This window comes from Canis lupus, chromosome 8 (genome assembly GCF_048164855.1).
Source record: "Canis lupus baileyi chromosome 8, mCanLup2.hap1, whole genome shotgun sequence".
Classification (NCBI taxonomy): domain Eukaryota; kingdom Metazoa; phylum Chordata; class Mammalia; order Carnivora; family Canidae; genus Canis; species Canis lupus.
This window is the reverse complement of record NC_132845.1, coordinates 30,576,738-30,604,497: the sequence shown is the minus strand read 5'-3', so window position 1 is coordinate 30,604,497 and position 27,760 is coordinate 30,576,738. Positions and strand designations below refer to the sequence as shown.

The 27,760-nt window shown below is 35.1% G+C and overlaps 1 protein-coding gene across 6 annotated transcripts; it reads right to left on the bottom strand.

Annotated features, from left to right (window-relative positions):
* RNPC3 (RNA binding region (RNP1, RRM) containing 3) lies at positions 1-27,534 on the bottom strand. Of its 6 annotated transcripts, XR_012035188.1 has the most exons (17): positions 27,198-27,534; positions 25,269-25,316; positions 19,971-20,089; positions 18,889-18,972; positions 18,145-18,256; positions 17,004-17,072; positions 15,453-15,595; positions 11,437-11,562; positions 10,226-10,377; positions 6,872-7,033; positions 5,529-5,623; positions 5,383-5,441; positions 3,283-3,415; positions 2,517-2,588; positions 1,468-1,511; positions 815-900; positions 1-31 (listed from the first exon to the last, which is right to left on the bottom strand). XR_012035188.1 is itself a non-coding variant. In XM_072834739.1 (15 exons), the coding sequence occupies exons 1-14, from the start codon at positions 27,390-27,392 to the stop codon at positions 2,529-2,531; spliced, it is 1,557 nt and encodes a 518-aa protein (XP_072690840.1). In that variant the 5' UTR covers positions 27,393-27,534; the 3' UTR covers positions 1-31; positions 2,517-2,528. The 6 variants fall into 6 exon arrangements, 5 of the variants coding, with proteins under 5 accessions (XP_072690840.1, XP_072690842.1, XP_072690844.1 ...); XM_072834739.1 differs by lacking the exons at positions 815-900; positions 1,468-1,511; XM_072834741.1 differs by lacking the exons at positions 815-900; positions 1,468-1,511 and having other exon boundaries at positions 10,226-10,374.
* Between the last annotated feature and the right edge of the window lie 226 nt (positions 27,535-27,760).

The following is a 27,760-nucleotide window of genomic DNA, read 5'->3' as shown; positions in this document are numbered from 1 at the left end:
AGCAGTTGGAAGACACGGAATCAAAAGGAACCTAAAACACCATAAGAATTCATTAAAAATAATAATGATTATAAAACAGTTCATTGGTTTTAAAATAACTAAAAGCATTCATATTTAGAAAATTAGTGAATCATGTCAGTACTACAAACTTTTAATTGTCTAAATAAATTGCTTATAAGGAAACTGATTAAAACATTAAAAAATAAAACATTTTAACTTCTATAAAAATAGCAATTTCAGTATCTGTAATTTTTTGTATTCTTAATGTGACAATAATTACTAACAGAATTTTTCATTGTTTTCAGTATTAGCAATAGCAGGATTTGCAAGAAGTGCAGAGGCTCCAATTCTTGATTTTCCTACTTACAGGAGGTTGAATGACTAGGTTGGCATTAAGTATCTAACCATTTTACTCTAACAAACTAGTATCCAAACTGGTCATCCCTTAGCATTACTAAATAAATCTTTTCAAATTAGATTCTTGGTCCCATTACCAGAAATTCTGATTTATTAGTTTTAGGAGAGTGTCCAGGAATCTATCTAAAAATCCTTCTTCAGTGGTTCTCAACCTTCGTCACACATTAGGAGGTTTGAAAAATTACAGTATCTATGCTGTGCACCAGACTAGTTAAATCAAAATGGGGAGGAAACCTAGGCATTAGTACATTTTTTAGCCTTTTATTTCATCTTTTTTTTTTTTTTTTTTTTTAAGTTTCCCAGGTGATTCCAAAATGTGGCCATGACTAAGAATCACGGTTTCGGGGAATTCCAGTAATCAACCAGTCTGGAAATCATTGTTACTACATATACCTACCAGGACTGTTTTTTCTTTTGTTCCACTTAATGTGCTACCCTGAGTCAACATTATGTCTTCTTCCCTCTGTTCCTCTTTTCTTATTCCTTTAGTTTTGTTTAGAAAAAGAGGGAAAAAAAAATACTTCTACTTGTTATCTCAAAGGAGATACCAATAATAAAACCTCAGATGTGAGGTCTGCTCTCTTACTTGGAATTTACAAAGAAATTCAGTTTTTTTCAGTATATATACTTTTTTAAAAGAAAAAAAGTCCTTTTTCCAAATTTTACAACATGTTATATAGAACACCTAAGCCAGATACATCATAAAACAGAAAGCATGTGTTACTGAATTAGGTTTAGGAAATACATAAATATAAGAAACAAGACTAAATTCTGTGTTAAAACAGATGAATACATTCTCCAAGTAAATAAGTTGACCTGATTCACTAACTTTCCCTGGAAAAATTACATAACCTAAGAATAGCACAGAAAATTCACAGCAGATCTAAAAAGGAGATAAATGATTTGTCCAATCAACACTGATAATTTTAGAAATATATCTTCTGAATAAATTATAAAAAAATATTGCTTAATCTGAATCAATGGGGGACAAAACATTTCTAGGAAAAACAGAAAACACTGCCCCAAAAAGGATACAACAAGAAAGGATACACTTTGTATGACAGTATTACAGCAGTATTTACGCAGGAATGCTTCTAAAGAAGAACAGCAGAATGCAGTTTAATTTTTTTCTCAATTTTTACATTAGATTTATAAATGATATTTTTAAACACACACTGAAAATTGTTATTTTAACTGTTCCACTAAGGTACTTGTAAGAATTCTGATTCAATCAGTATAGATACTTCATAAAATTCAAATATTCAAGGCATTTCACAAAAGGAATAACATTAAGCAAAATTTTCCCTTATTTAGTTATATAATTTTTTCAGCTTAACATCAGTACTGTTGACTGAGTTACTTCATGTTTTTCCAGTTTATAAAGGTAGAAAGATTTAAAATAAAACAAAAAGTATATTTCTACTCGTTTCTTAAGTCAATTACACAAACTTAGAAGTTTAAAATGGTTAATTCTATTATTTTTAATCATTAAATTACATAAGTATGCATTTAAATTACTCCTATAAAAAGCAAAAGATTTCATTCCACAAAAAATATGTAAACATTTCTGTGACATGTGTAATTAGTAATGCAAATTCCTAGGCCCCATTAAGAGCAACCAATTTGTCTTGGCTTTCCAGTCTCAGCACAGGAAAACTGGCATGGTTGACGACCCAAAGCTCCTACTCCAGACCTACTGAATCAGAACCTCTGGGTGAGGGTGAGGGGAAGCCTAGCAAACTGGTTTATCAGCCCTTCAGGTGACTGTAAGACATGTTATTAAAGTTTAAGAACCATTGCTTTACTGTAAACTGAAAAAGTTTTAAGACAAAGACATATAGTCCCCTCATAAATTCATTCTCTAAACTTCCTTTTAAAAACAGATGGGTTTTATTCTGTAGTTATAATTCTGAAATTTATTGGGAACTGATTGCAGAGATAGTGACATAGAGTGAAAAAGACATGGATGGATAGATGGATCAACTGATCTTATCTTTTAAAAACCTCAGAAGATACCTGAATTACCACTCTATCAAGGTTTATCCTTAACTTTATCTCAAGAAAGTCTTGTTCTTTTATTCTGTTTTATTCACACTTACCTTTACTAATTTTTAACACTTCCTTTTTCCTTCTTTAGAATCTTGTTTTGGTCTAGCAGATCGAGCAAATTGCTAATATTTATAAATTAAGGTTTCTTCACAAACATGACAGTAATCTCTAGATAAATAAGAACTTCCTAATGTAGGATAGGAGTAGTTTTTAAAATTTAACTCTTATATTTGTTTTCCTACTCTCAGCCATCTATCAAATATTTTTTTTTGAGCGCCTCCTGTCTGCTGCCCATGATTTGCAGAAGTAAAAAATTTACTTTTTATTTATAATCATTTTTTACACCTGGATCTTCACTTCATCTATCCCACTGATTTCTAGTTTGCAAACTGCATTAACTACTAGAAGCAGAATCTTTAATCCAAGTATACATTTTGGTTGTTAAAATTTCCAAATAGAAATATGAATTATACTACAATAAAACATTAAAAACTACAATGAACTGTATCTTTTCTAATGACTACAAATGTACCTGTAGATACTTTAGTCTTTTAGGCTTAGCCTAAAAATGTACTTCTGAGCTATATAAATGAAATGTTTAGATATTCTAATAATCTCATGCTGCTAAGGCTCTTTTATTTTCTAATAAAAGTCTAAACAACAGCCATGTCACTCAGCTAAGTATGTTTATAACGGAGTATCTCAAGCTAGAATACCAGCGGTTGAGATTTCTAAAAGATAACATAAAAATTAGTTTCAGGTATACCTTTCTACTAAAAAACACATTTTCTTTGGAATGGATTATTTAAAGGATACAACCACCATAGGTTTTCCAAAAAGAACATATCCATTAGCTTCCTTTAAGGCTTTTGCTGCTGCTTTTTCATTTGGAAGTCCAATGAAAGCTTGTCCTTTCATGCGACCTTCTTTCATCAAACGTATATCAAACCTAGAAGTCAAGGAAGAAAAAGAGGTTTTGATTTAAAGAATGTCAAACAATTCTGATCATGGGAATAGAAATGTACTAAACATTTAAAATGCTTGCTATTTCATTTTTTTTTTAAAGATTTTATTTATTTATTCATGAGAGACATAGAGAGAGAGAGAGAGAGAGAGAAAGAGAGGCAGAGGCACAGGCAGAGGGAGAAGCAGGCTCCATGCAGGGAGCCTGACATGGGACTCAATCCTAGGTTTCCAGGATCCCACCCCAGGCCAAAGGTAGTGCTAAACCGCTGAGCCACCAGGGCTGCCCAATGCTTGCTATTTCAGAGTAAAACTGTGTCGGAATAAAACATTAGACTTTATAAAATTATGTTTTGTATTCTGTTCTAAAATTGATTCTAAGTAATAAAAGTTTGATAATGACCTTCAGTATCTATCCTTCTAAGCTATGTTAAATGTATTTATGTAATTTAAAAATTACTGCAAACTACAAAAGCAAACTTAAACCTTTATTTCATATCTCTGTTTAAAAAATTTCATACAGCCAACTCAATATTGTTTACTCACATGACAAAAAACCAAATAACCAAGAATAGAAAGGCTGAAAGGAACTTCAGAAAAGTGACACAGAACTTCAGAATAGAAAGGGAAGGGACCTTATTGATCATCTAGTCAAAAATCATCATTTTACAGGTGACGTCTACAGATTATGAGTGACTGCTTCCAGGTAATACAGACAGCTAAAACTAGAGCAGAAATACAAGCCAGATTTTTTTTATTCCAAGTATAATGTTCTATTATTCCATAATTATTCATTTTTCAAAAATTTTGGGAAAACTATAATCATTTGATGTATATAGCTTTCTCCATATAAAATTATTTCCCCCCTCAAATACTAATTGCAGCAATACTAAAAAACAGACGTAAACTAGTATGTATTTATGTATGTAAAACATTTCATATATACTTTTTTTCTGTTTCTTATAATCATGATTTAAGGTAGCAACAAAAATAAAGGGCCAGTATTTTGCATGCCTAGCAAAAGAAACTTTTGGTAGACTGATAAGGAAAGATTTCTGCCACTAATGAGTATAAACAGGCTAGCTAAGATTTAAAAGATTAAAACAAAACTAACTAGTTCCAGTTACTCCTCCATTTTACCACCACTCAAGTCTATCTCTCTACCTTTTCTACTTTTCTCTACTTCTAACTTATATGGCCAAGGATCTTATATACTTTGGAGCTAACTAACTATGGCATTTTAAAGAACAAAATTGTAACTCTAAATATTAGCTTTTATAGCATTTACAGATCATATTCCTATCTTTTGCACTCATAAAATCGGGAGCCTTGCTTAACGTAGACTAATTAAACGAAGGGAAGTTACTGTCAAGGTTAAGAATCTGAAAAATTCTGCTGGATTGCTGTGTATACTGCTGAATGAGTCATTAAAACAGTAGTTTTCAGAGTGCAATCTTTGAACCAGCATTTTTGGCATGATCAATGAGCTTTTTAGAAATATAAATTCATAGGCCCTACCTTAACCTAGATGTGCCTAGGAAATGGTACCAAGCTCTCCAGGTGATTCTTATGCAGGTTAAAGTTTGAGAACCACTAATTTAGAAATGGGGATTAGGGCTGCAATTTACGCTGTTTGTATAAAATTTTATGGGAACTCAGCCATAAATGTTAGTGTGTATATTGTTAATGCCTACTTTCATGATACAAAGATAGAACTGAGTAGATCCAACAGACCCCGTACGGCCTATAATAAAATAAAAATATGAAATGGTTACTATCTTCCCATTTACAAAGATTTTTGCGGACTACTGCTTTAGACATCTAAAAATCATGTAACAGATAAGAGCAATTTCTTCCTGTAATTTTTATCTCTAAAGGGAAAGTGCTGGGATTTAAGAGCTAATTCTAACGGATAAAAACAAAACATAATTTGAGAATATGACTCCTACTTACATTATCCGTTGTGTTTCTGATGAAAAGTCAACATATCTCCCAAAAATAAATTTAAGGTCCTAGAATTTTAATAAGAAAAAGACAAGTAAGAAGGTTCAGGAAAAAAGAGGTAAAACAATAGTGCCAATTTACAAGTTTCAACTTACCTTTTCTTGAACATGTTTAGCTAAATTCTTTACATAAACTCTACAGTTTGGTTCACCAGGTTCATAACTTCTGAAAACTGACAGTGTTTCCATTTCTTATTTAAAAACAAAACAAAAGGAGGATATAAATTAGGATTTTTTCATTAATTTTCTCAAAGAAAAGCTTTAACAACATTCAAATACAAGCACTAAATAAATTAAGCATTATGAAACTGTCACAACCATAATAACCATTAATAGCAATGTCATGAATAAAAACACTAATTAAAAATCTGAATTGGTAATATGCAAATAAGCTTAAAAATTTCAGGCCATCTAGCATAACTAAAATTTGTTCAATAAAATATCTACTATTGAAGCTCCTTTACAATAAAAGCTTTTTACTTTATTAAGATTGAAGCAAAAAAAAAAAAAAAAAAAATGAAGCAGATAAGTACGTTATCAACCATTTGTGTCACTGTTTAACTTAAAGTCAATTTCCCAAACCACCAGGCACCAACGGTCAAACAGGAGAATAAATTACTCAAACCTAATTAAGTACTTCATATAAACTGTGGCTTCTGGATCCCTATATAGCTACTGCTAGTTCAATAATCAGTTCCTGGCAACTGATGTTCTATGCGAAAATGCTAATTGGAAGTTTATTCCCCATTTTTATGGGAAAAATTATAATGTTACATGTCAATCTCTAAATAACTTCCTAAAAAGTACAAACCAGGAAAATTTCTTTATTTTTACTTTTTTCAAGATTTTATTTATTCATTAGAGAGAGAGAGAGAGAGGCAGAGACAGAGGCAGAGGGAGAAGCAGGCTCCATGCAGGGAGCCCGACGTGGGACTTGATCCTGGGTCTCCAGGATCACACCCTAAGCTGAAGGCAGCCCTAAACCACTGAGCCACCTGGGCTGCCCAGAAAATTTCTTTAGAAGTAAAAAAATCTATCACGTTAGGATATAAAATCCTTAAACACAGACTTTTAACCACCAAATAATTGAAACTATTCTTTTTTAAACTGCATTGCATGCATCTCAAACACAAAACTATGATGATATATCCACTGTATTTGGAACACAAAACTCCAGACAATGGGTCACTTGATTTTTTTTTTAATGTTATATAAAAAGTTTTAGGAATGAAAACAATTTTTCTTAATAAACTGAAAACACTGTATTGAGAGAGACTATCCTCCCTACAAAATATGGGTATTAAAACCAAAAGCAGTGATTAAAAACATTAACCGGAAAGATGTGTTGAAATACATGCCTTAATCAAAATAAAGAACACGAAATTTGTTGTTTCTGACACATCAAAGAAATGGAATAAACATTTCATGAAGTTAGTTACCTTCTCTAGAAATTCTGCCTTTTTCCAACTCCCTTCTAGAAATACATTCTGATGGCATTTCATCACAGTCCTCTTTAATCTCTTCTGTGATGTTCAAATTAGGTTTGGGGAAGATTTTTCCAAATCCTACATTGGGGGCATCACCTTCAGGAGCAGGCAAATCTGAAAGTTAACATTAACATGAGCCATTAAAAATTCCCACTTTTTAAAACAGGCTTTGTTTTCCATTTTTAACTTTAAGATATCCTTTGGCGGGGACCCCTGGGTGGCTCAGCGGTTGAGCACCTCCCGTCGGCCCAGAGTGCAATAATCGAGTCCCATGTTGGGCTCCCTGCATAGGGCCTGCTTCTCCCTTTGCCTATGTCTCTGCCTATCTGTGTGTCTCTTATGAATAAATAAAATCTTAAAAAAAAAAATTCGGAAAAAAAAAAAAATTCGGTATCTTTTGGCACTAAAACTTCGGTATTTTTCTCAATGCTTCAGAGCAGGGGTAGGCAAACTTTTTTTGTAAAAGGTCAAATAGCAAATATTTTAGGCTTTGTAGGCCATATGGTTTCTGTCATGGCTATTAAGCTCTGCCATAATAATATGAAAACAGCCACACAATAAGCTAACAGCCAAACAGCTGCTTTGTGATGCTACTTATAGGGCCTGCAAAGTGGAAAGAAAATGAATTCATTTTCAACGTATTTATTAGTTTGAGGTGCCAGAGGGGCACCTAAAAAAATAAAATGTATTGGCAAGATTGGCAGAATGAAGGTTGGTGGGGTCAATAATAAATATTTTGTTTAACCTATTCACTTTGAATTATTAATAATTACATGAAAGAAATTTGTACTTCATTACTGTAATGGAATGTCATCATTCAAGATTATTTATACAATGGGTCTGAAGACTTCAGAGTGCTACATCAAAATATTATCAAACAGCCTTCAATCTTATCAAAGATGATTAAAAGATTAAGATCAGGACCTATGATGAAATCATGTCATTTCCATTTGACGATACCAAAAAAGTTTCATAAAAGCTTTACAAGTAGTAAAGGAAAACAAGTATTCATACTTAAGAAATTATTCAATTAGGAAAATTCAAAAACACTGCAGAAATTAAACTGGCACAGCAAGGATAGGGTTAAATGTTCACTAGAAAAATTCGTCATACTACCAAAAAACAAACAAAAAACACTCTAAAAAGCTATGAGCATGATGCAAAGAACATGCTACACTTAAGATCGTAAGTCTCTTAATAATGTTAAAAAATTGTTATAGAAACCGATCTCCTTCCTGTAGCCTGAAAGCATCCATAAGAGAAAAACTTAAGACTGCTTCTACCGTTACTTCAACATTGCTACTTGACACTGATGTTGAATGGGAGGACTGTCACCCTGCCAAAATCACCTAGACCCTTGAGTAATTTAAGCTTAAAAAAACAAAAATATTGTGTCTAAGGGTGATTAACATGAAATGAAGAAAAATATTCAAAAAGAAAAAAATATATATATATATATTGAAACAAAAATGGAGCCATCTGTGTGCCCTATGTACTGTTCATTTATTCAACACACAATAGGGCAGCCCGGGTGGCTCAGTGGTTTAGAGCTGCCTTCAGCCGAGGGCCTGATCTCGGAGACCCGGGATCGAATCCCATGTCAGGCTCCCTGCATGGAGCCTGCTTCTCCCTCTGCCTGTGTCTCTGCCTCTCTCTCTCTCTCTCTCTCTGTCTCTCATGAATAAATAAATAAAATCTTAAAAAACAAATAATAGCTAATATTTAGACATTTGCACCATGCATTTTTACTTGGATCATCTTGTCTCACAGCCAATATTTGTCATATGCTTCACAGGCACTGCGCTCTGGGGCAGAGGTTCTGCACATGCTGCCCCTCTGGAGATTATGGTCCAATGGCTGACCCGAGCCCATCTCTAATGCCAATAGGGCCAGGACAAGAGTACAAACGGCAGCCTCATACCATACAGCGAAATACTGTAAAGTTACAAATAAGGTTTAGCTGTTAAATAAATTATCTATTTCCCTAAGAAAGAGAAAAAAACAAGAAGCTATCTGAAAAGGCAATGCATTCTAACCATGAGAAAGAAATTAAAATTAGTTTTTCACTCGCTACATTTGCAATACTTACTGGAACTCTAGAATCTCATATTCACACAAATGGTCAAAGATATATGTGCAAAAATGTACGACGAGTAGTTTCTCAAATAGTAAAAAAAAACAGAAATAACCTCAACTTCTATCAACAGAGCATAATTAAAGATTGATGTAGCTATATTATGTAGTATAATGCAGCCATTAAAAAAATAAGGTATATATTTTTTATTGATAAGTAAACTTTAAACTCCTAAAGATCACAGACCACATCTAACTTGTCCTTTAGAGCCCAGCACAAAGCTGTTATGCTGTATGATTTCAATAAGTCAATATTAAGTCAATGACAAACATTACACAAAACATGATGCTCATTTAAAACAAGAAGAGAAAATGTGTTTACACATGTATAGGGATAAGATCTGGAATGAATAGCTATATTCTAAATTATTAACAATGGTAGTGAGATAGGGGAAAGTGGGGTTTGAGGTGTTAACCTTTTAAATTTTTACTCTATAAGCTCCTGTTTTACTGTTTCTAGAAATCTGTTTTATGAAATTAAAATTAAACAAAGGAATGCCACTATAGTATCAAATTAATGCCTAAAACAAATACCTGTAATTTTAATAAGCTTCTTTTTTTTTTAGATTTTATTTATTTATTCATGAGAATCAGAGAGAGACCAAGACAGAGACACAAGCAGAGCGAGAAGCAAGCTCCATGAAGGGAGCCCGACGTGGGACTCGATCCTGGTCTCCAGGATCACGCCCTAGGCCGAAGGCGGCGCTAAACCACTGAACCACCCGGGCTGCCCAATAAACTGTCTTTAAACTTAAGAATAGTATCTTAGTAAATAATCTATGTCTTTTGGATAAAAAAAAAAAAAAAAAAAAATTACATTAAATCTACAATACACACAATAGTCACACTGCTTGTTTACTTATCAATAATATAAATATACTAATAAAGCCACAGAATATGACATCTAACAATGAAAAAAAATAATTGTTCTATTGCATCTTTAGTGTAAACAACAAAAACCAGACTAAATTTCACCCTGAAGTTCATGACTAGCAAAAGGCAACAGTGATGGTCTCATCATTAAACATTTTTTTTAGTTATATGAAAAAGTTCAAAATGGACAGTATTCCATATTAAAAAAGACTAACTGCGTATTTTTAAAATTTAATTCTAACAAAAAGGCAGAATGAGAAGAATTTTTACATAGCATATAAACAACTAGAATATACTTACCATAACTTTGTTCTTCACAATTTTGTTCTTTTTCTAGATCTTTCTTAAATGCAGATGGCATGTCAGTAGATATATGAAATTCAATTTTCTTATTACCTACAGGCTGTGGTTGGTCAAATACATCCGAAGGTAACAGCACTGGATGTAAACTGCTGTTTATAAATAGTGACAACATTATTTTGCAAATGCAAATAAAATCTTGAGTAAAACATTACTCATATTTACCTTAAATTAACACTGACAAAGTATTCATAATACTATAGGCATTGCACAAACTTACATTTACCACTTCAAGAAATCCCAACAAATTTTCTAATATGAATACTGTTAAATTACTATTTAGACTAGAAGACTATAAGATTAAGGGATATCACTCACTAATGACAGAAACAGTACCTGGGGACTACTGAATCTAAACTTAAGGATATTTACCGATATACAAAGACATTCATTTTATGTTTAATATAAGCATTTTTATGTACTGTGTACTATGTAAGAAAGCTATCTCTCTGAAAGAATTGCCACTAGCCACATGTATGGCTAATGAGCACTTGAAATATAGCTGTTAAATTAAAATATAAGTACATAAAATACACACTAGACTTATAACAACTCTGTACAAAAAAAGGTGACATATCAATAATTTTTGTATTAATTATATGCTGAAATATTTTGGATATAATGAGTTAAATAAAATATATTATCAAAATTAATTTCATCTGCTTCCTGTTACTCTTTTATTTTTTATTTTTATTTTTATTTTCTTTTGGTTACTCCTTTAATGTGGCTACTGGAAAACTGAATTTGGTTCACATTATTTTTAACTGTTCAGTGCTGCTAGAGATCAAAAGCATGGGATTGCAGTATTAAGACATACACAGGTGAGAAACATAGATCATATTTATACCTAATGTTAAATTTTAAAAAACACAGATTAAAGACATTACTTTAAAAGGGAAAAAAGATTTCTAACAAACCCATTCTCAATTTATGAAGTTATTTACAAGTTTGAGTGAAATTTACATTGTAGAATTGCTAAATGAAATTAAAATTGCAATTAATATTAATTTTATGTGATTATTAAAGTACATAGAATTCCATGGCAAACAGGCAAGTAAAATGTCTGCCGTAATTGTTTATAAACGACACAAGTTAAGCAAATAGGCAAATTATACAGAAAAATCTTATTTCATAATTCAAAACAAAATTACCCATGTGAAGCAGATGAAGGTGTTTTCAACATATCCTTTATTTTTTGCTTTTTTCTCACATGGTGCTGCTTTATTGCTTTTGGTCTTTTGGGCTGAAGATTTGCTAATTCCATTAGTTTGGTCATTCTACATTATGAAAAGAGTAAGTAAAAACAGAAATTCTTCATGTAGAAGCATATAGTATAATTAAACTATAAATATAAATTATACATGTTACATCGTAAGTTAGGATTTACATAGAAGTATAGTTTCTAAACCATCAATTAAGATAATTTAAAATAAGCTCAAGTTCTAAATTTCCTTGGCCAACTTTCATTTTACTTTAAAAGGAACTGGTCATTTACTTGGTTTCAATTTATCTTTTTGTTTCTTAAAGATTTATTTGAGACACACACACACACACACACACACGCGCGGCACTCTGCGCACAACACAAGCAGGAGGAGAAGAAGGGAGAGAGAATATTAAGTAGCCTCCCGGAGCCCAATGAGAAGTTATCTCGCAACTCTGAGAGCATGATATGAGCAGAAATCAAGAGTCAGATGCTCAGCCAACTGAGCCACCCAGGTGCTTCTCCATTTATCTGTTAAAGATATGTATTATTATGAAAATTATTAGTTGTCCAAATAAAATGGCTGCATTTGATGCCAAAAAGTTGAACAGGATATAGTAACATATGTAACTTTATTACTTTTCTTGACTGATATTCAAAATACCTCACAAATACAGTATGATTATTTTGATTCTTATTCTAATTAAAAAGAGCCTAAGCTGAAGTTATTTTTATTTTAAAGCATTTTCGGAATTGTTGCACATGAATCAATACACAAACAAGATAACTTACTTAAGAACAAAGTTTTCAATAATATACTCTGAAGTTGCTTTTTATAAGTAATTATCAAGGTGTGATAATTAATACACTGTACCCAGTTTGTCCTCATTATGTATGATATTTCAAATAGATCTTGTCTAGGCATTTTTGTATCTTCCACAGAATCAGATACAGTGTTTCCACTGAGCACAAGCTCAAAACCAGTAGTCACAGCTCTATTTCTGTTACATTTGTGGAATTTAAAAGCAAAATAAACATGCAAACAAAATGCAAGAAAGGAGAATGTAGTTAAAATAAGCTTTAAACCCAAGTGAGGAAAAAATATAAACATATGAATTTGGTTAAAATAAGCTTTAAACTAAATGACAAAAAAAAAAAAATGTAAACACGTTATACATTTGTAAGGCTTTTCAACCATCAAGGTTTACCCAAAATTTTATGAAGAAATCCAATTATACAAAACATGTTTCTACTCATGAATTGCTCACCCAAAATATACTAAGTCTCTCAACAGTGCCCAGCATAAGATAAATATTTGCTGAATATTATGTTTTGTTTTTTAAGTTTCCAGAAGATAGTAGAAAAGCATGAAACCAGAGATTGTTTCTTGCAAGGATTCTATTCTCATTACTTAAGATGAATTACTTGCAGAATTCCTCACTACATCCCTAAACAGAAACCCAAATAAACAAAGCAAAACAAAAAATATTTTGGCCAGTCTGCATAAAGCATTCCTGATTACTATCATTATTTTTATAAAGAAAGTAAAATTTATAGAGATTATGTAATTAACCCAACGCAATACTTTATAATGCTGTTTACTTAGAAACAAGTTAAAGTTACAGTCTATCAAGAACTGCCAGCTTTCCTAAACGCCTCTATTCACAGCATTTTTGTAGTTTTGGCACCACCTATATTTTTAACTCTTTCTCCAAAAGGAATGTCTATTGAGCCAGTGCTTAAGTTAACAGTGACGAGATAATACCCACATTGTTGCTGATTATTTGTAAATATTGCCTGGATTCTCTGCTTGGGTTTTGACTCCTATCAACCACTTCCTGTATCTGACTTCTATACAGTTACCGAAGATTCTCATCATTTGGGGTGCCTGGCTGGCTCAGTTGGTGACGCTTGATCTTGGAGTTGTGAGTTCGAGCCCCAAACTGGGTCTAACAATCACTTAAAAATTTAAAAAATCTCAAAAAAAAAAAAAAAAAAAGAAAGGATTCCCTTCATATGCCCAGAGTAGTCTTCTAGGCTAGAGGATATCAATTATATCATTATAGCCCTAGGACCAAATTTAGCCAGCTGAATTCTCTTTACCTCTTTGTAAACAGAAAGTTTTGCTGAAACACAGCCATATTCACTCGCTTAGGTATTGCCTATAGCTGCTTTCCTATTAAAACAAAACTCTAGCCCTATACAGAAAATGTTTAGCAATTCCTGTTCTAGGCTATGCTGTGGATTATACATCTAAACATTATTAATAACTTACTGCTTTTCACCAGAATATTTATTTATTTATTTATTTTTAATTTTTATTTATTTATGATAGTCACACACAGAGAGAGAAAGAGGCAGAGACACAGGCAGAGGGAGAAGCCGGCTCCATGCACGGAGCCCGACATGGGATTCGATCCGAGGTCTCCAGGACCGTGCCCTGGGCCAAAGGCAGGCACCAAACCACTGCGCCACCCAGGGATCCCCACCAGAATATTTAAATAAAATATATGTAGGTTGTCAAGAACCACTGATAAAAAAGTTAATCTGCATTAGTACGAATTGATTTGTATAAAATCCCACAGAAATGCTCTGGAAATTTATTCTGAGGTGAATAAAATTTAGGGGAATAAGCTGGAAAAAATATGAATATAATCTATTCTTATTCTTATTATTTGAAATAGTTGTGTTTTATAAATCTCCATAAATAATTAGTGAATAATGAATCAATGCCCCTAGGGGAAAGTCAGGATTGGGACCTGCAAGCCTATGCTCTAGAATTTCACCAACTGATCAATACACACCTTTTTTTTTTTTTTTTTTTTAAGATTTTATTTATTTAGAGCACCAGGGAGCACCAGCAGGGCGAACAGCAGAGGCAGAGGGAGAAGAGGGGTCCCGCTGAGCAGGGAGCCCGATGTGGGGCTCCATCCCAGGACCCTGGGATCACAACCTGAGCTGAAGGCAGACACTCAACTGACTGGAACACCCAGGCACCCCACACACCTTGTTTCATATCTGTCTCTGCTTAAGGACACCTTATTTTATGTATCGCTGATTCACTAACACTGAATTCATAATCCACAGCACTATAACTCAAGTCTGAACAAGGCTTATCTAACATGTTTTCTCTGTCAGGCACATCACAGCCTTCTTGATTTTGGAAACGTTAGCACTTTTAACACTATGCTTAGGGACCACTGCTTGGGGACCACTGTAAATAGCAAAATCACCAAAAAACAGCATAAAAATGTGAAAGGCTTGGTATTAAACAGATCACAAAAAGGATACTTGTTTATAGTATGGGAGCTAATGTAAGAAGACAGAATGTCACCCTGCTCTACCTCATCTAGGAATGTGCATGCCAAGTGACTCCAATTTTTCACCATTCTGTGCATACCCACATTTGCAAAAGACCATAAAAACACAACAAGTATTGATTTTGGGGTTACAAATAAATTTTAGCATGTAGACAAATTCCCAAATACATAATCCACAAATTATGAGGATCAACTGCATTTTATAATACCATAATTATCAATCTAAAAACTTACTCATAATCTAAAATTTTCCTTAGGTCTGGATGCATAGTCTCAGAGCTTAATCTTTTTTTTTTTTTTTTTTTAATTTTATTTATTCATGAGAGATAGAGAGGCAGAGACATAGGCAGAGGGAAAAGCAGGCTTCCCACAAGGAGCTGGGTGCAGGACTCGATCCTGAATCCTGGGATCATGATCTGACCCAAAGGCTGATGCTCAACTGCTGAGCCACCCAGGCGTCCCCCATCAGATCTTAATCTATACCTATTCCTATTATATATGCTTGAGGGGTTGGGGGAGTTGGGGAAAAATTCTAATGACCCCAAATTATGAAGAACTACAGGCAAAATTTAAGAAGAGCAAAAACAATCTCTTTCTCATATCTGTTCTTAGAATCTAAACAAATATCCTTTGATATTACAAACCTCTGTCGGTCTTCATCATCACTGCTTTCATATTCTGATTCTTTACTTGATAATTCCTCATCCTCATCTGGCAAAGGTGGTTCCTCTGGTGGCTGAGGAGATGCAGGTGGAAGAGGTGCATGCAATGGCATATAGTCTTCATACTAATTAAAAGAAGATGGTATTCTTATGGTAATCCATGATATTTATAGGATAGAAAAACCACTTCTGTTCAGATAGGTTATTCTCATCTTTCTCCCTAATGATATTCTTTCACACATTCAACACATACTAAGGGAACACCTGCTACAGAAAGACCGCTAGTTGATCACAAAACTTGTTTATTCTTCCTTGGCACCTAGCTGGAATAAATCTCCAAACCTCTTTTACAGTTAGATTCACCATGTAACTGAGTTTTAGCCAACAGAATGCTAACATTAAAAAAAAAAAAAAATCTACCCATAGTCTTCTCTTCCTTCTTGATCTGCAGGATATATGGTAATGCCCTCATCAATCTGGGGATGCACATAGTGAAGAAAAGTTAGGTTTTTTTTTTTTTTTTTTTAAGTTAGGTCTTTTGAATGACTTAGAGTAAGATATCATTCCGCTCTACTTTTGGAATGGACTTGACATGCACAAGTAACTTATACTGCTATATATACTTAAGTGACTAAGATTTGAGTTTTTTGTTTGTAGCAGTTAGCCTAATCTTAATGAATATTCCTGTAATGTACTAGGTAGGCATTGAGGTGTTGGGAATACAAGAAAAAATATGAAGCCAATGGTATATATATTAGAAAAGGAATCTATATGCAATACAGAATAGAAAAGCAAATTTTCTATTTAAGTGTCAGGACTCAAATTACTTTCTCATTGCTATTATCTAAACAAGTAGTAAGGACTATAACAAAATAGTAACTAGAATGATTCAATAACAGACACAGATTGCCATCTAAAATTGATGTATCTGCATAGCATATTCTAATAAAAATTATTGGCTATCTTTCTTTTGTCTTCTGTAAATGAAACTCCATATGCAATAAAAGCACAACAATGGAAATTTTACATAATTAAGTTAAATGTAATTATTTTATAAAATAGCAAAATGTTCTGAGTCAAGGACTGAACAACACTGGCAGAAATGACAGCCTCTATTACGAAAAGCCTCTCTTTCATGTTCTGGCTTTCCCCTACAGTTGCAGGTCTTCAACTATAATTATCATAATAACTTAAATTTGTCCCTTAATTTCAAAGCTCATTAAAGGTTAGTGGCACAATATTTGTGAAGGTCAGCCTCAATAATCCCACATCAGAAGAGAAGTTTTGAACCTTCAAAAAAAATTTTTTTTTCTTTAAAGATTTATTTATTTAACCAGGAGTGGGAGGTAGGGGGTGGGGGTGTGTGAGGGGATGGCCTTAAACAGACTCTGCTGAGTGAGGATGGAGCCCAACGTAGGACTAGATTTCATGACCCTGAGATCACGATCCCAGCTGAAACCAAGAGTCAGACACTCAACTGACTGCACCACCCAGGCGCCCCATGAATCTTTAAAATTCTAAGACATTTCTTACCATGGGAGGTCGTGCCGTTATTGGTCCAAATGGTGTGGGCAAATTCATTTTATTCATAAGATGAAGCACCTTAAAGCAGCAAAACATTGGAAATCACATAGTAAAATGATAATTCAACTCACATCTTAGATTTTATGTACTTTAAAACTTTGCAGTAACACTCCTGATTTAGTGCAAAGGCTGGCCACTTCTCACTTTATCACAAAAAAGGGCTATTACCACCACCTGTATATCTCAGAAGATTACCCCTTCCTAAAATGTTTGTCAGTTCTACAAATACTCATTATTTTCATTATTAAAAATATCATGTTCTTGCAATGTAAATGCTACCAAAATGTTGTCTTTCCCTTGATTACTATGGAATTATGAAACAAAAAGTACATTCAAGAAAATAAATAACACCTGTATTTTGTACTTCAAAGTATCTTACTACTGTTGATACTTTCAAGCATTTGCTGAGGGATCTATTATGTTTTTTCCTTTAAGAAAGAATCTCCACGTTAAAGGTATATGCTCAAGTAACAAAAATTGCCAGAAGTTTTATTTCCCAAATTAGCTTATGTTTATTAGTATTAACATACTACACGTTAGTAACGTTTACACCATAGTTTATATATACATTTACTTGACTGCAGTAAATTTCATTACCTTTTGCAATGGACTTAACCCACATACAAATGCTGAAACCTAACCCTCAATGTGACGGCATCAGAAGGTAGGGTCTTTGGGAAATAATTAAATCATAAGGATAGACTCCTCTGAATGAGATTAGGGTTTCTTATAAAAGGGACCCCAGAGAGCTATCTCATCTCTTTTCAGCTAGGTGAAGATACAAAGAGAAAATAGCCATTTGCAACCCAGGAGAGGACCCTTACCAGAACTCAATCTTGCTGGCACCCTAATCTCGGAGCTCCAATCTCTGAGAAATAATTTTCTGTTGTTTATAAGCCACCCAATCCACGGTACTTAGTTATAGCAGCTCAAGCTGAGAAGATATCCTTAAATAATTTTAATATCATTGCCTGACTGAATTAGTCTGATTAACAAACACTATTATGAAAAGTATAAAAATTAGCATGGAAAAAAACTTATCAAGCTATTCAAGCATTTATTTTTGGAAAGTAAATTGCATTCTACTTACCTGTACATAGAACTTCGGCACACTTGCCAAAGCATTTACTATGTTTGCTAGGATTGTGCTTGAAGGTGGTGGGTACATATACTTGAGGCATGAATTCAGAGGAAAAGTCAGCCTAAAAAATATATTTAAAATGCTTATCATGTTTTAAATAAGTTTCATATCAATAACTTATTTTTAGATAACCTAAGGAAGTATATAACTGCTCAAATAATTCAGTACTTTTACCTTGTTCCTAATAATTCCAAATAAGTACATTTAAGAAGAAACTTGCTTTGGGGCACTTGGGTGGTCAGTTGGTTAAGTGCCTGCCTTTGGCTCAGGTCATGATCTCAGGGTCCTGAGATCAAGCTGCCTTTGGGCTCCCTGTTCAGCAGGGAGTCTGATTCTTCATTTTCCTCTGCCCACATCCCCCAAGGTTTGTGTACGTGTGCACATGCCTGAGCATTCTCTTTCTCTCAAGTAAATAAAAACTTTAAAAAAGAAAAAGAAACTTGTTTTCTGACTGTACTAGTGAAAAGTAAGGTATTTCTTACTAGAGCTTATTTTATTCTCTTAACATTTTAATGGACCCAAATTCAGTGATAAACTCTAATAGCTCAAAACGTTTAATCAATATATTGAAAATATACATGCCATAATAAAATATCCTTTGAAATATCTTATTCACAATATATATACACATCTATATATACGTACTCAAAACAAAACAAAACAGAAACAACAAAATAGAGAAAAAACGCGAACCCATGGTTTGGTGCAATTCCATTTTCTATGGTTATACAACCAAGTTCTTTCTTTTCTTTATCATCTTCCACAGGGTCATCAGATCTAGAAAATACAGAATTAAAGTTGATTTTATCTTTAGAAATAGAGTAAAAAATTGCATACAGAAAAGACATATTATCTTTTTAAACAGAGTATTATGAAAACAGTTCCATAATAAATAAAACTTTAAACCATTTCTCAAGCAAATAGCAAAAAGAAAGGGAAATAGATTCAACCTTTACTATTCCTTCTCTATTCCAGACATACAAGGCACACATTTTCATTTATTCTTTTTATTCTTCAATGAAACCCTATGAAGATGGTATGATAAATTTCACTGACAGACAAAAAATAATTAAAACAAAACAAAACAAAAAAACACACACACACACGCCAAAAAAATCAACCCTGAAGTTCACATGGTATACAACAGTGATACACAAATGTCTTTCATGTGCATCAAAATCACTAAGAAGGTTTGTTAAAACTCACACTGGTGAGCCTTATCTTCCCCTTCCACCCCTCAAATTTCAAATTCAGTGGAACTAGGGTAAGGTCCAAAAATCTGTATTCCAATCAAGATCCTACATAATGCAGCTAGCCCAGGGACTACTATGAGAACCACTAGTGGAAGGGCAAATTTGTAAAGGCTTTATAATTACAAAGAGTCACTGCTGGGAACCAAAGGCCATGCCTATTCATAACACCTTGCTGTCTGTAATACAAGTATAGTTATATACTATATAACTAGTATAATATTATATTTTATTATAATATAATACAATATTATACTAGTTATATTCCTCCACTTAAAGTTGAATGCTTTTCACCCCACCCTCTTCCCACTGATTAATTCTTATTATTAAATGAACACTCAGATTCTTAATGCACAATTAGGAACAAAATAAATATACTAGGTTAAACAGAAACATATATAATTTATTATGTCAAGTTATTTACTTGCTAGTATGAAAACAACCCAATTAATGAAACCCAATTGATTAACCCAATACAACTGATTTAAAAACACTTTAAAATATTAGGAAAACCTAACTACATACCTTTTCTTTTTTTCAGGGTCTGAAGGGGGACATGGGGAATGAACTCGATCTTGCTCTTTTGCAAATTCAACAACTAAAGTATGACCTAGAAGTTTCAGCTGATGTAGTCTTGTCAATGCCTTTAGTTGGAAAAACAAGAGTAAATATTTGATAATTATGATAAAAAATTATTTGTTAGAGAATATCTCCAAAATAATTTATACATGATCTTTGTGAATACTGCTAATATATCTCTGGCTATCTCTTAATCATTTCTAATCTCTAGGTGCTTAGCCTTTGTCATTTATTAAGGGACTGCTTCCTACCACTTAGCAAAACTAAAATCTGGATAAACCCAAACCCCTCTTCACCTATGCAACTGAAAATAGTTAGCAACTGAAAATAGAAAAACATACATAATCAGCCTAGATTCACTTTAAAGTGAATGCAACTGAAAACAGTTAGAAAAACATAATCAGCCTAGATTCACTTTAAAGTCATGATCACAATTGCAAATCTGGGGGTGAAACTTAATGATGCCATACTTATTACATTTTTAGTTCATTTTTTCTAATCTCTTAGAATATTATTTTGTACTTTCTCCTTGTTTCTTAACCTCATAACATTCCTTTCCCATCCTTTTAGCCTAGGACTTTGCTTCCTACTTTGGGAAAATCAAAATAACCAGATGAGAACTTCATATTGCAATCATAATTCCCATCTACCAGCAAATGAATCTACCTTCTGTTGTTAAGGTATTAACTATCCAAATTCTTACCTAAATCTAATTGTTTGACTTGTATACTAAATTCCACCCTCCATCTACTCAAGAATCTCTCTTCCACTCCGAATGGGGAGTGTTTTTTTTTTTTTTAATTTTTATTTATTTATGATAGTCACACACACAGAGAGAGAGAGAGAGAGAGAGGCAGAGACCCAGGCAGAGGGAGAAGCAGGCTCCATGCACCGGGAGCCCGACGTGGGATTCGATCCTGGGTCTCCAGGATTGCGCCCTGGGCCAAAGGCAGGTGCCAAACCGCTGCACCACCCAGAGATCCCTGGGGAGTGTTTTTAAGTACATTGTTAATTTTCTGTCCTGTACGGAATCATCCATATTAGCATACAAATATGCTTCTAACTTCTCCCATACTAATTCGTTTTTATTCATCTATTGATCCCATTTTGCTCCCCTCCTTTCAATTACAGTTGCAGTAAAACTTAAGAATACAAAAAACAAAACAAAAAAAAACAAAACAAAAAACAAAACAAAACAAAACAAAAAACTCCTTAAGATTTATCTAAGCCGGGGGACCTGGGTGGCTCAGTTCATGATCACAGAGTCCTGTCTTCAAGCCCCACACCGCGCTCCCTGCTGGATGGGCAGCCCACTTCTCTCTCTCTCTCCACTGCTTGTGCTCTCTAATGCATGTGCACACTCTCTCTTTCAAATAAATAAAATCTTAAAAAACAAAAGTTAGCCAAGTCTTTTACCTAAAACTCCTCTCCTCCCATGCAGTCTCCAACTCATTTCAATCAGCCTTATGTCTTATCATCAGTCCACTGGCACTGTTTGTCAAAGATGACAAATTCTGTACTGCCAACGCAATGGTCTACTTTCCATCTTCATTTTGTTGCATTTAATACAGTTGATCGCTCTCTCCTTTATACATGTTGTCTGCTTGATGTCAACACATACTTCCTGCAATTTTCTTCCTAGCTCACTGGCTTCTACTCTGTGATCTCTTGGTTTGTGCCTTCTTGAAGTCTGGAAGTTGACATACTCCAGGGTTCTATTATTGGTCCTCTTTCTAGCTCTCTTAGTGATCTAAGCACCATCCTAAATTTAAATTCCATGCCCACATTGCTCCTAATTCCCTAATTTATAACCTCAGCCCAAGCCTATCCTAAACTACAAGAAAACATACCAGACAGCTCTCCTTACGTGTCTAACAAACATCTCAAAATTGACACTTCAGAAATTGAACCACTATGTTCTCTCCTCATCCCCCCAAATGTTTTCTATCTGGAGCCTTTCATATTTCAGTTGATGGTAACCCCGTTCTTTCATTTACTCCTGTCAAAAATATTGGAATCATCTGTAAGACTTCTTTCCCATATTGCATATCCAAGCCATCAAGAAATTGCTTCTACATTCAAATATATCCAGAATCTAATCACTTCTTACCACTTCAGTCTAAACGGCCATCATCTCTGAGCTAAATTACCATAACTTTTTTACAGATTTCCCTGTTTTTACTCGTCCCTGTCTCCCATCTCTTCTCAACACAACATCCTTTTAAAGATATGTTAGATTAGGGCAGCCCGGGTGGCTCAGCGGTTTAGCGCCACCTTCAGCCCAGGGCCTGATCCCGGAGATCTGGGATCGAATCCCAATTCAGGCTCCCTGCATGGAGCCTGCTTCTCCCTTTGCCCCTCCCCCATGAATAAATAAATAAAATCTTTAAAAAAATGTAAAAAAAAAAAAAAAGATGTTACATTATGTTACTGCTTTGCTCAAAATACTACAAGAGCTCCCCATTTTATTCAGCATAAAATCCAGGATCTTTAGAGTACCTACATGAAATGGTCTCTTATTCTCTGACCTTAAATTCTAACTACATCCCCCTCATTCTGTCTGCCTATGCCATTCTGGCTTACTTGCACACGACAGGCATTCTCCTACCCTAGTGCCCTTGTTCCAGTCATTACGTTGACTGGAATGTACTTTCCCCATATATTTCTTTAGCTAACTTCAACTCCTTCAAATTGTTACTCAACTATGACCCTAAACACCTTAACTGCAACTTAACTATCCCCATCTTTTACTCTTTATCCTATTGCTCTTTTGCCTTTTTACCTCACAGTATTTAACATGTTCTAAAATAGTAAACAAGTTTATTATTTATAATCTTTTTTTGAGAATGTGAGCCCCAATGAGGAAATAAGTGTCTATTTACCTATTTTTTTGTAAATATTATTCATGGATTTATCCCAAGACCTAAAGCAGCATCTAGCATATTGTAAGCATTTCATATTTTTGAATAAATGGAACTATAAGCCTTAATTGGGATGATAATTTTGTTTTACTATGCTTATGTATCCTTATTTGATTCTTTCATTTTAAAATGTTTCAATAAAAAAAATAAAATAAAATGTTTCAATATTTTTCAAGTCCCTAAATCAACTCTAGACCTCTTCATTATCAGTGAATCTTCGATTGCCTGAAATAAAAGGCATCTAAGCTCTAATTACTTCAACTTTCTTGTTTGCAAAATGGGTATCACACCTATTCTCTTTCAGGATATATGATTTTTCATTTTTAATGTTAACTAATTTCCTGAATTCTCTCAGCTACTTTATTCTTAAACCCTGGTTTTTAAAAAAATCTATCAGTCACATGCACTGTAACCTAAACACCATATTGATGCTATCATCTTCTCATTCCTTCTCTACTATAAACATTTCCCAAAGACACTGGCTCCATACCCTCTCCTCTAAGTTAATCTTGACCATAAAACAATATGGGTTTCATTGCCATATTTTATTTATAACATCTTACGCTATATATATAAGAATCTTTTCGGGGGGGGGGGGCCTGTATGTTAAAAAAATACATATAATGTAAAAGTCTTCTATAATCCCTCCTTGACAGAAAGACATTTATTAACCATTTGGTATACAGCTTTGCTACATTTTCTTCCTATGCATAAACCAACATATGTACTACTGGATTTCCAAAAAGCCAATGTTACATCTTATACATAATGTGTGGCAACTTTATTCATGTACTTTACCTAGGCTACATTACTTATTAATACATAATCATTTGACCTCATTCTCCAACAGTAGTCCAGCCTAGGAATAAAGGTATCCCTTCCCCTTACTGATGAGAATTTGGGTGACTTCTATTGTTTCACAATAAAAAAAAAATCCTTTATTGATACACTATTTGTTCCCTATTTTGTGTCATCACAAGATCTCATCTTGTAAAAAAACTCTTCTCTTTTCAACCATGATTTTTTTTTTTTCCTAGTTCTACTTCCTTTTTGAATTTCTCCCTCTCATTCTCCTTTCCTGGCTCATCTTCCCTTGGACAACCACATCCATTCATCTGATTCAAGATACTTCATATTTGACCTTATCTCAGCAATAGAGCCATATTTTTTAACTGCATCAAAAATATTCTGGGGTGCCTGGGATACTCGGTTGGTTAAGTGGCTGACTTCAGTTCCTGGGATCCAGTCCCCTGTAGGGTTTTCCACTCAGCAGGGAGTCTGCTTCTCCCTCCTTCGGCCCCTCCCCTTGCTCATGCTCTATGAGTCCATCTCAAATAAATAATCTTTAAAAAATTTTTCCATAGAAGTAGCTCAATGACTCTTCAAAGTTAACATCTGAATTCATTACCTACCTTTGCAAACATCCTCCAAATCCTGCCCTGTCAGCTAATGTAATAACCCAATACCTCAGTCCAAAAATCTTAAGTATTCCCTTTCTTAAGCTGTGTATCAATAGGGATCACGAGGCCTGCAAACTCAATCTCTATCAGGTATATACCTACTTCTTCCCTTTGCCTTTTTCTTGATTTATTAGGATCCTTTATCTTGCCTTGGCCATTATAAGAGTTCTCTTATCTTGAATTTCCACTTGGCCTTCCTACCTCCCATCTTTTCCACATTTAATCTACCACATCTTTCACAGGCCTGACCATATTGTGCAGCTCAAACTGTGACTATGTGTGCACATGCCGGAAGTAGTATCTACTAAAAATTCAATCCCTTCCTCCCACCCAAATTTAAATTCAACCTACTTTCCATGTCCTAGTTCCATCTCAACACTTAGTTTTTGCTCTTACAACTTTTCATGCCCTATAGCTTCAGTTAGTGTTCTCTCCACCTGACAGGCCCATCTCCCTTTGTTTTCTGCTCAAAATCCAACTAATCATTAAAGGTCTACCTCAAATGTCACCTCCTTCGTAAACGAATCTCTAGGATTTATTTTTTAATGTATGTTCCTTTTAATACTGAAAACATCTGTGGCAGTTAAAGAGTTATTAATCTTTGCATTCTTTAGAACTTATCTTTACTTGCATATAAAATTCCAATTCAATTTTAATTTGCTTTAAATTAATCTATTCTTACATCTAAATACTTAAACTTTGGGGAAGATTTGAGAATAAACCAAATGCAGTCTGTGGAATAAACTCCTGAAATACAGAAACTTTTGCTTTTGAAAACCATAGTTCAACAATGTCTCACTTTTGACCAAACATTAGTAAATAGGAAATTGTTGATAACTTTAATAATAATAATAAAGTCATACCTTTATAGCTGCCTTTTCATTAGGGAAAGTAGCAAAAGCTGTATGTTTCTGAAAAAGAATTAAGGAACAAATTTTATTTATTTATTTATTTATTTATTTATTTATTTATTTATTTACTTATTTATTTATTTATGATAGTCACAGAGAGAGAGAGAGAGAGAGGCAGAGACATAGGCAGAGGGAGAAGCAGGCTCCATGCACCGGGAGCCCGATGTGGGATTCGATCCCAGGTCTCCAGGATTGCGCCCTGGGCCAAAGGCAGGCGCCAAACCGCTGTGCCACCCCAGGATCCAGAACAAATTATTTCTAATACAATTTCAGTTTCTCGTAAGAAGTCTGATTTTACCAGCTGACAGTTATTTATTTCACAAATTAATAAAGTCATGGAAAATCGAGATCACTGTAACTGTTCATTAATTTCAGCACTGTAGTTCTGAATCTTTTTTGAATCAGAGTTCCTTGAGTTGATAGCTATGGAGGTTCTTCTATAAAGGTGTACACACAGAGGCATCTGGGTAGCTCAGCGGTTTAGCGTCAGCCTTGGGCTCACTTTGTGATCCCAGAGTCCTGGGATCAAGTCCTGAATTGGGCTCCCTGCATGGAGCCTGCTTCTCCCTCTGCCTGTGTCTCTGCCTTTCTCTCTCAGTGTCTCTTACGAATAAATAAATAAAACCTTTAAAAAAAAAATAAAGGTGTACACACTTATACAGCATGTTTTATATATGTTTTCAAATAGTTTAACAGACGAGAAGTTTAAAAACCCCTACTATACACAGAGGATGGCCCTTAAACTATCCCAACATACAAAAGATCTTTAATTTATAATACATCTAAAGATCTTAAGCATACTTCTGTACAGCCAAATGCAAAGTTTAAAAATGTTTATCAACAAAAAAGCATTCCTAAGTGCATAGTTCCTTTGTGCTTTATCCCTGTAATAAGGATTCAATGGGAGAAGTGTATTTTTAAATATAAATTGCAAATAGTGTAAAAGCCATCAGAAAAAAAAAAGGTAAGTCGAGAGTAAATGAATCATTATGCTACACATAATGTTACTAGAGCTTATTAAAGCATTTACAAGTTGCTTGAGTAATTATATCACATTCTAATTTCGTCTACTCTGATCCAAGATGACCTCATTAAGAGTACTTACATTAACGACAGAGAATATTAGTATTTGCTGGTGTACTTGACACTTTGATCACAAGCGGTCAGTCTTCCCGGTACTTCTCAACGCTGGTTCATACCAGAACCACGTGAGAAGACTAAAACCACTAATATTTTGCACAATCACAGACTATCTGGCAGAAACTTAACATCCTCATTACTAGAGTAACGGAGAGAAATCCACCTAAAACATCTTCGGATATGAAAGTAAATAGAATAAACCCGTAAATACCTACGTAGAAACCTTAAAATACTATTCCAACGGATTCCGTCAGAAATTTCATGAAGAATTTTTTTTCCTAAAAAATCTAGTAGAAATGCTGTTACCCGGTTTACTGAGGTTTCTACTGTACTTTCTCCTCTACTTTAATGAATGTCTTAACAGCTGCTTATAAATGAATCGACATTTCTTTGTGGCTCATCCCCGAGAGTACTCGGAGTCCAAAGGAAACGCTCTCAAACTCGGAGGAGTGTGGAGATTCTCCCGGGGGGTGAGGGGAGGGAAGACGCCATTCGGCCTCCTCAGGCCCCGACTCTCAGCCGCCCGGTCCGGCAGCGCCGTGACGAGCACAGGCGCCAGCCCCCGCAGCTTCCCGCGGCCTCACGACGTCTGGACGTGAGCGCGGACGGGCACGACCCCGCTCCACGGGCGCACGTCCGCACTCGGCTCGGCCTCCAGCTGTCACGGCCGCCCCCCCCGCCCCCCCCCCGAGGCGCCAGCAGCCGCGGGCCTTCCGGAGCGCGGGACCGGCGCGCCCTTACCAGCCGTCCCTTATCCGACAGGACGCGCACCGACTGAGCCCCGAAGTACTTAAGCAAGTCCTCTTTCTCCTCGGCGGTCAGCTCGGCTGGCAGGTGCCTCACTAGAAGGGTCCGGTCGCCCCGCGGCGGAGAGAGCGAGGCGGAGCTCTGGCATCCCCTGGACATGGGCGGTAGCGGCTGCTCGGGAGCCGCCATTTCCCTCGGCGACGGCGACGGCGACGGCGACGCGAGAAGAGCTTGCAGCGACAACACGCCCGGCCACAGAGGCTGAGGGAAAAGAGTGTTTTTCCGCCTCGCGCTAGGGATTCTGGAAACAAGGAAGTACCGCGATAGATGGTCTCCTTCTCGCGAGACTTGCGCCCGGGCGGGGCGGGGGGGGGGCGGCTGACCCCTCTTCAGAGGCGGTCTCCTTAAAGCGAAGGACCAGGTTGCACCGCGGTGGGAACGCGAAGTGACTTAAATTCCAGGGAGCGGGCGCAGGGATTGGGGAGGAAGCGTCGCCCCAGAGAAGCGCGGGGATTTAAAACCCTGTCAGGGGAGGAGGAGGGGGCGTCGGCCGCGTG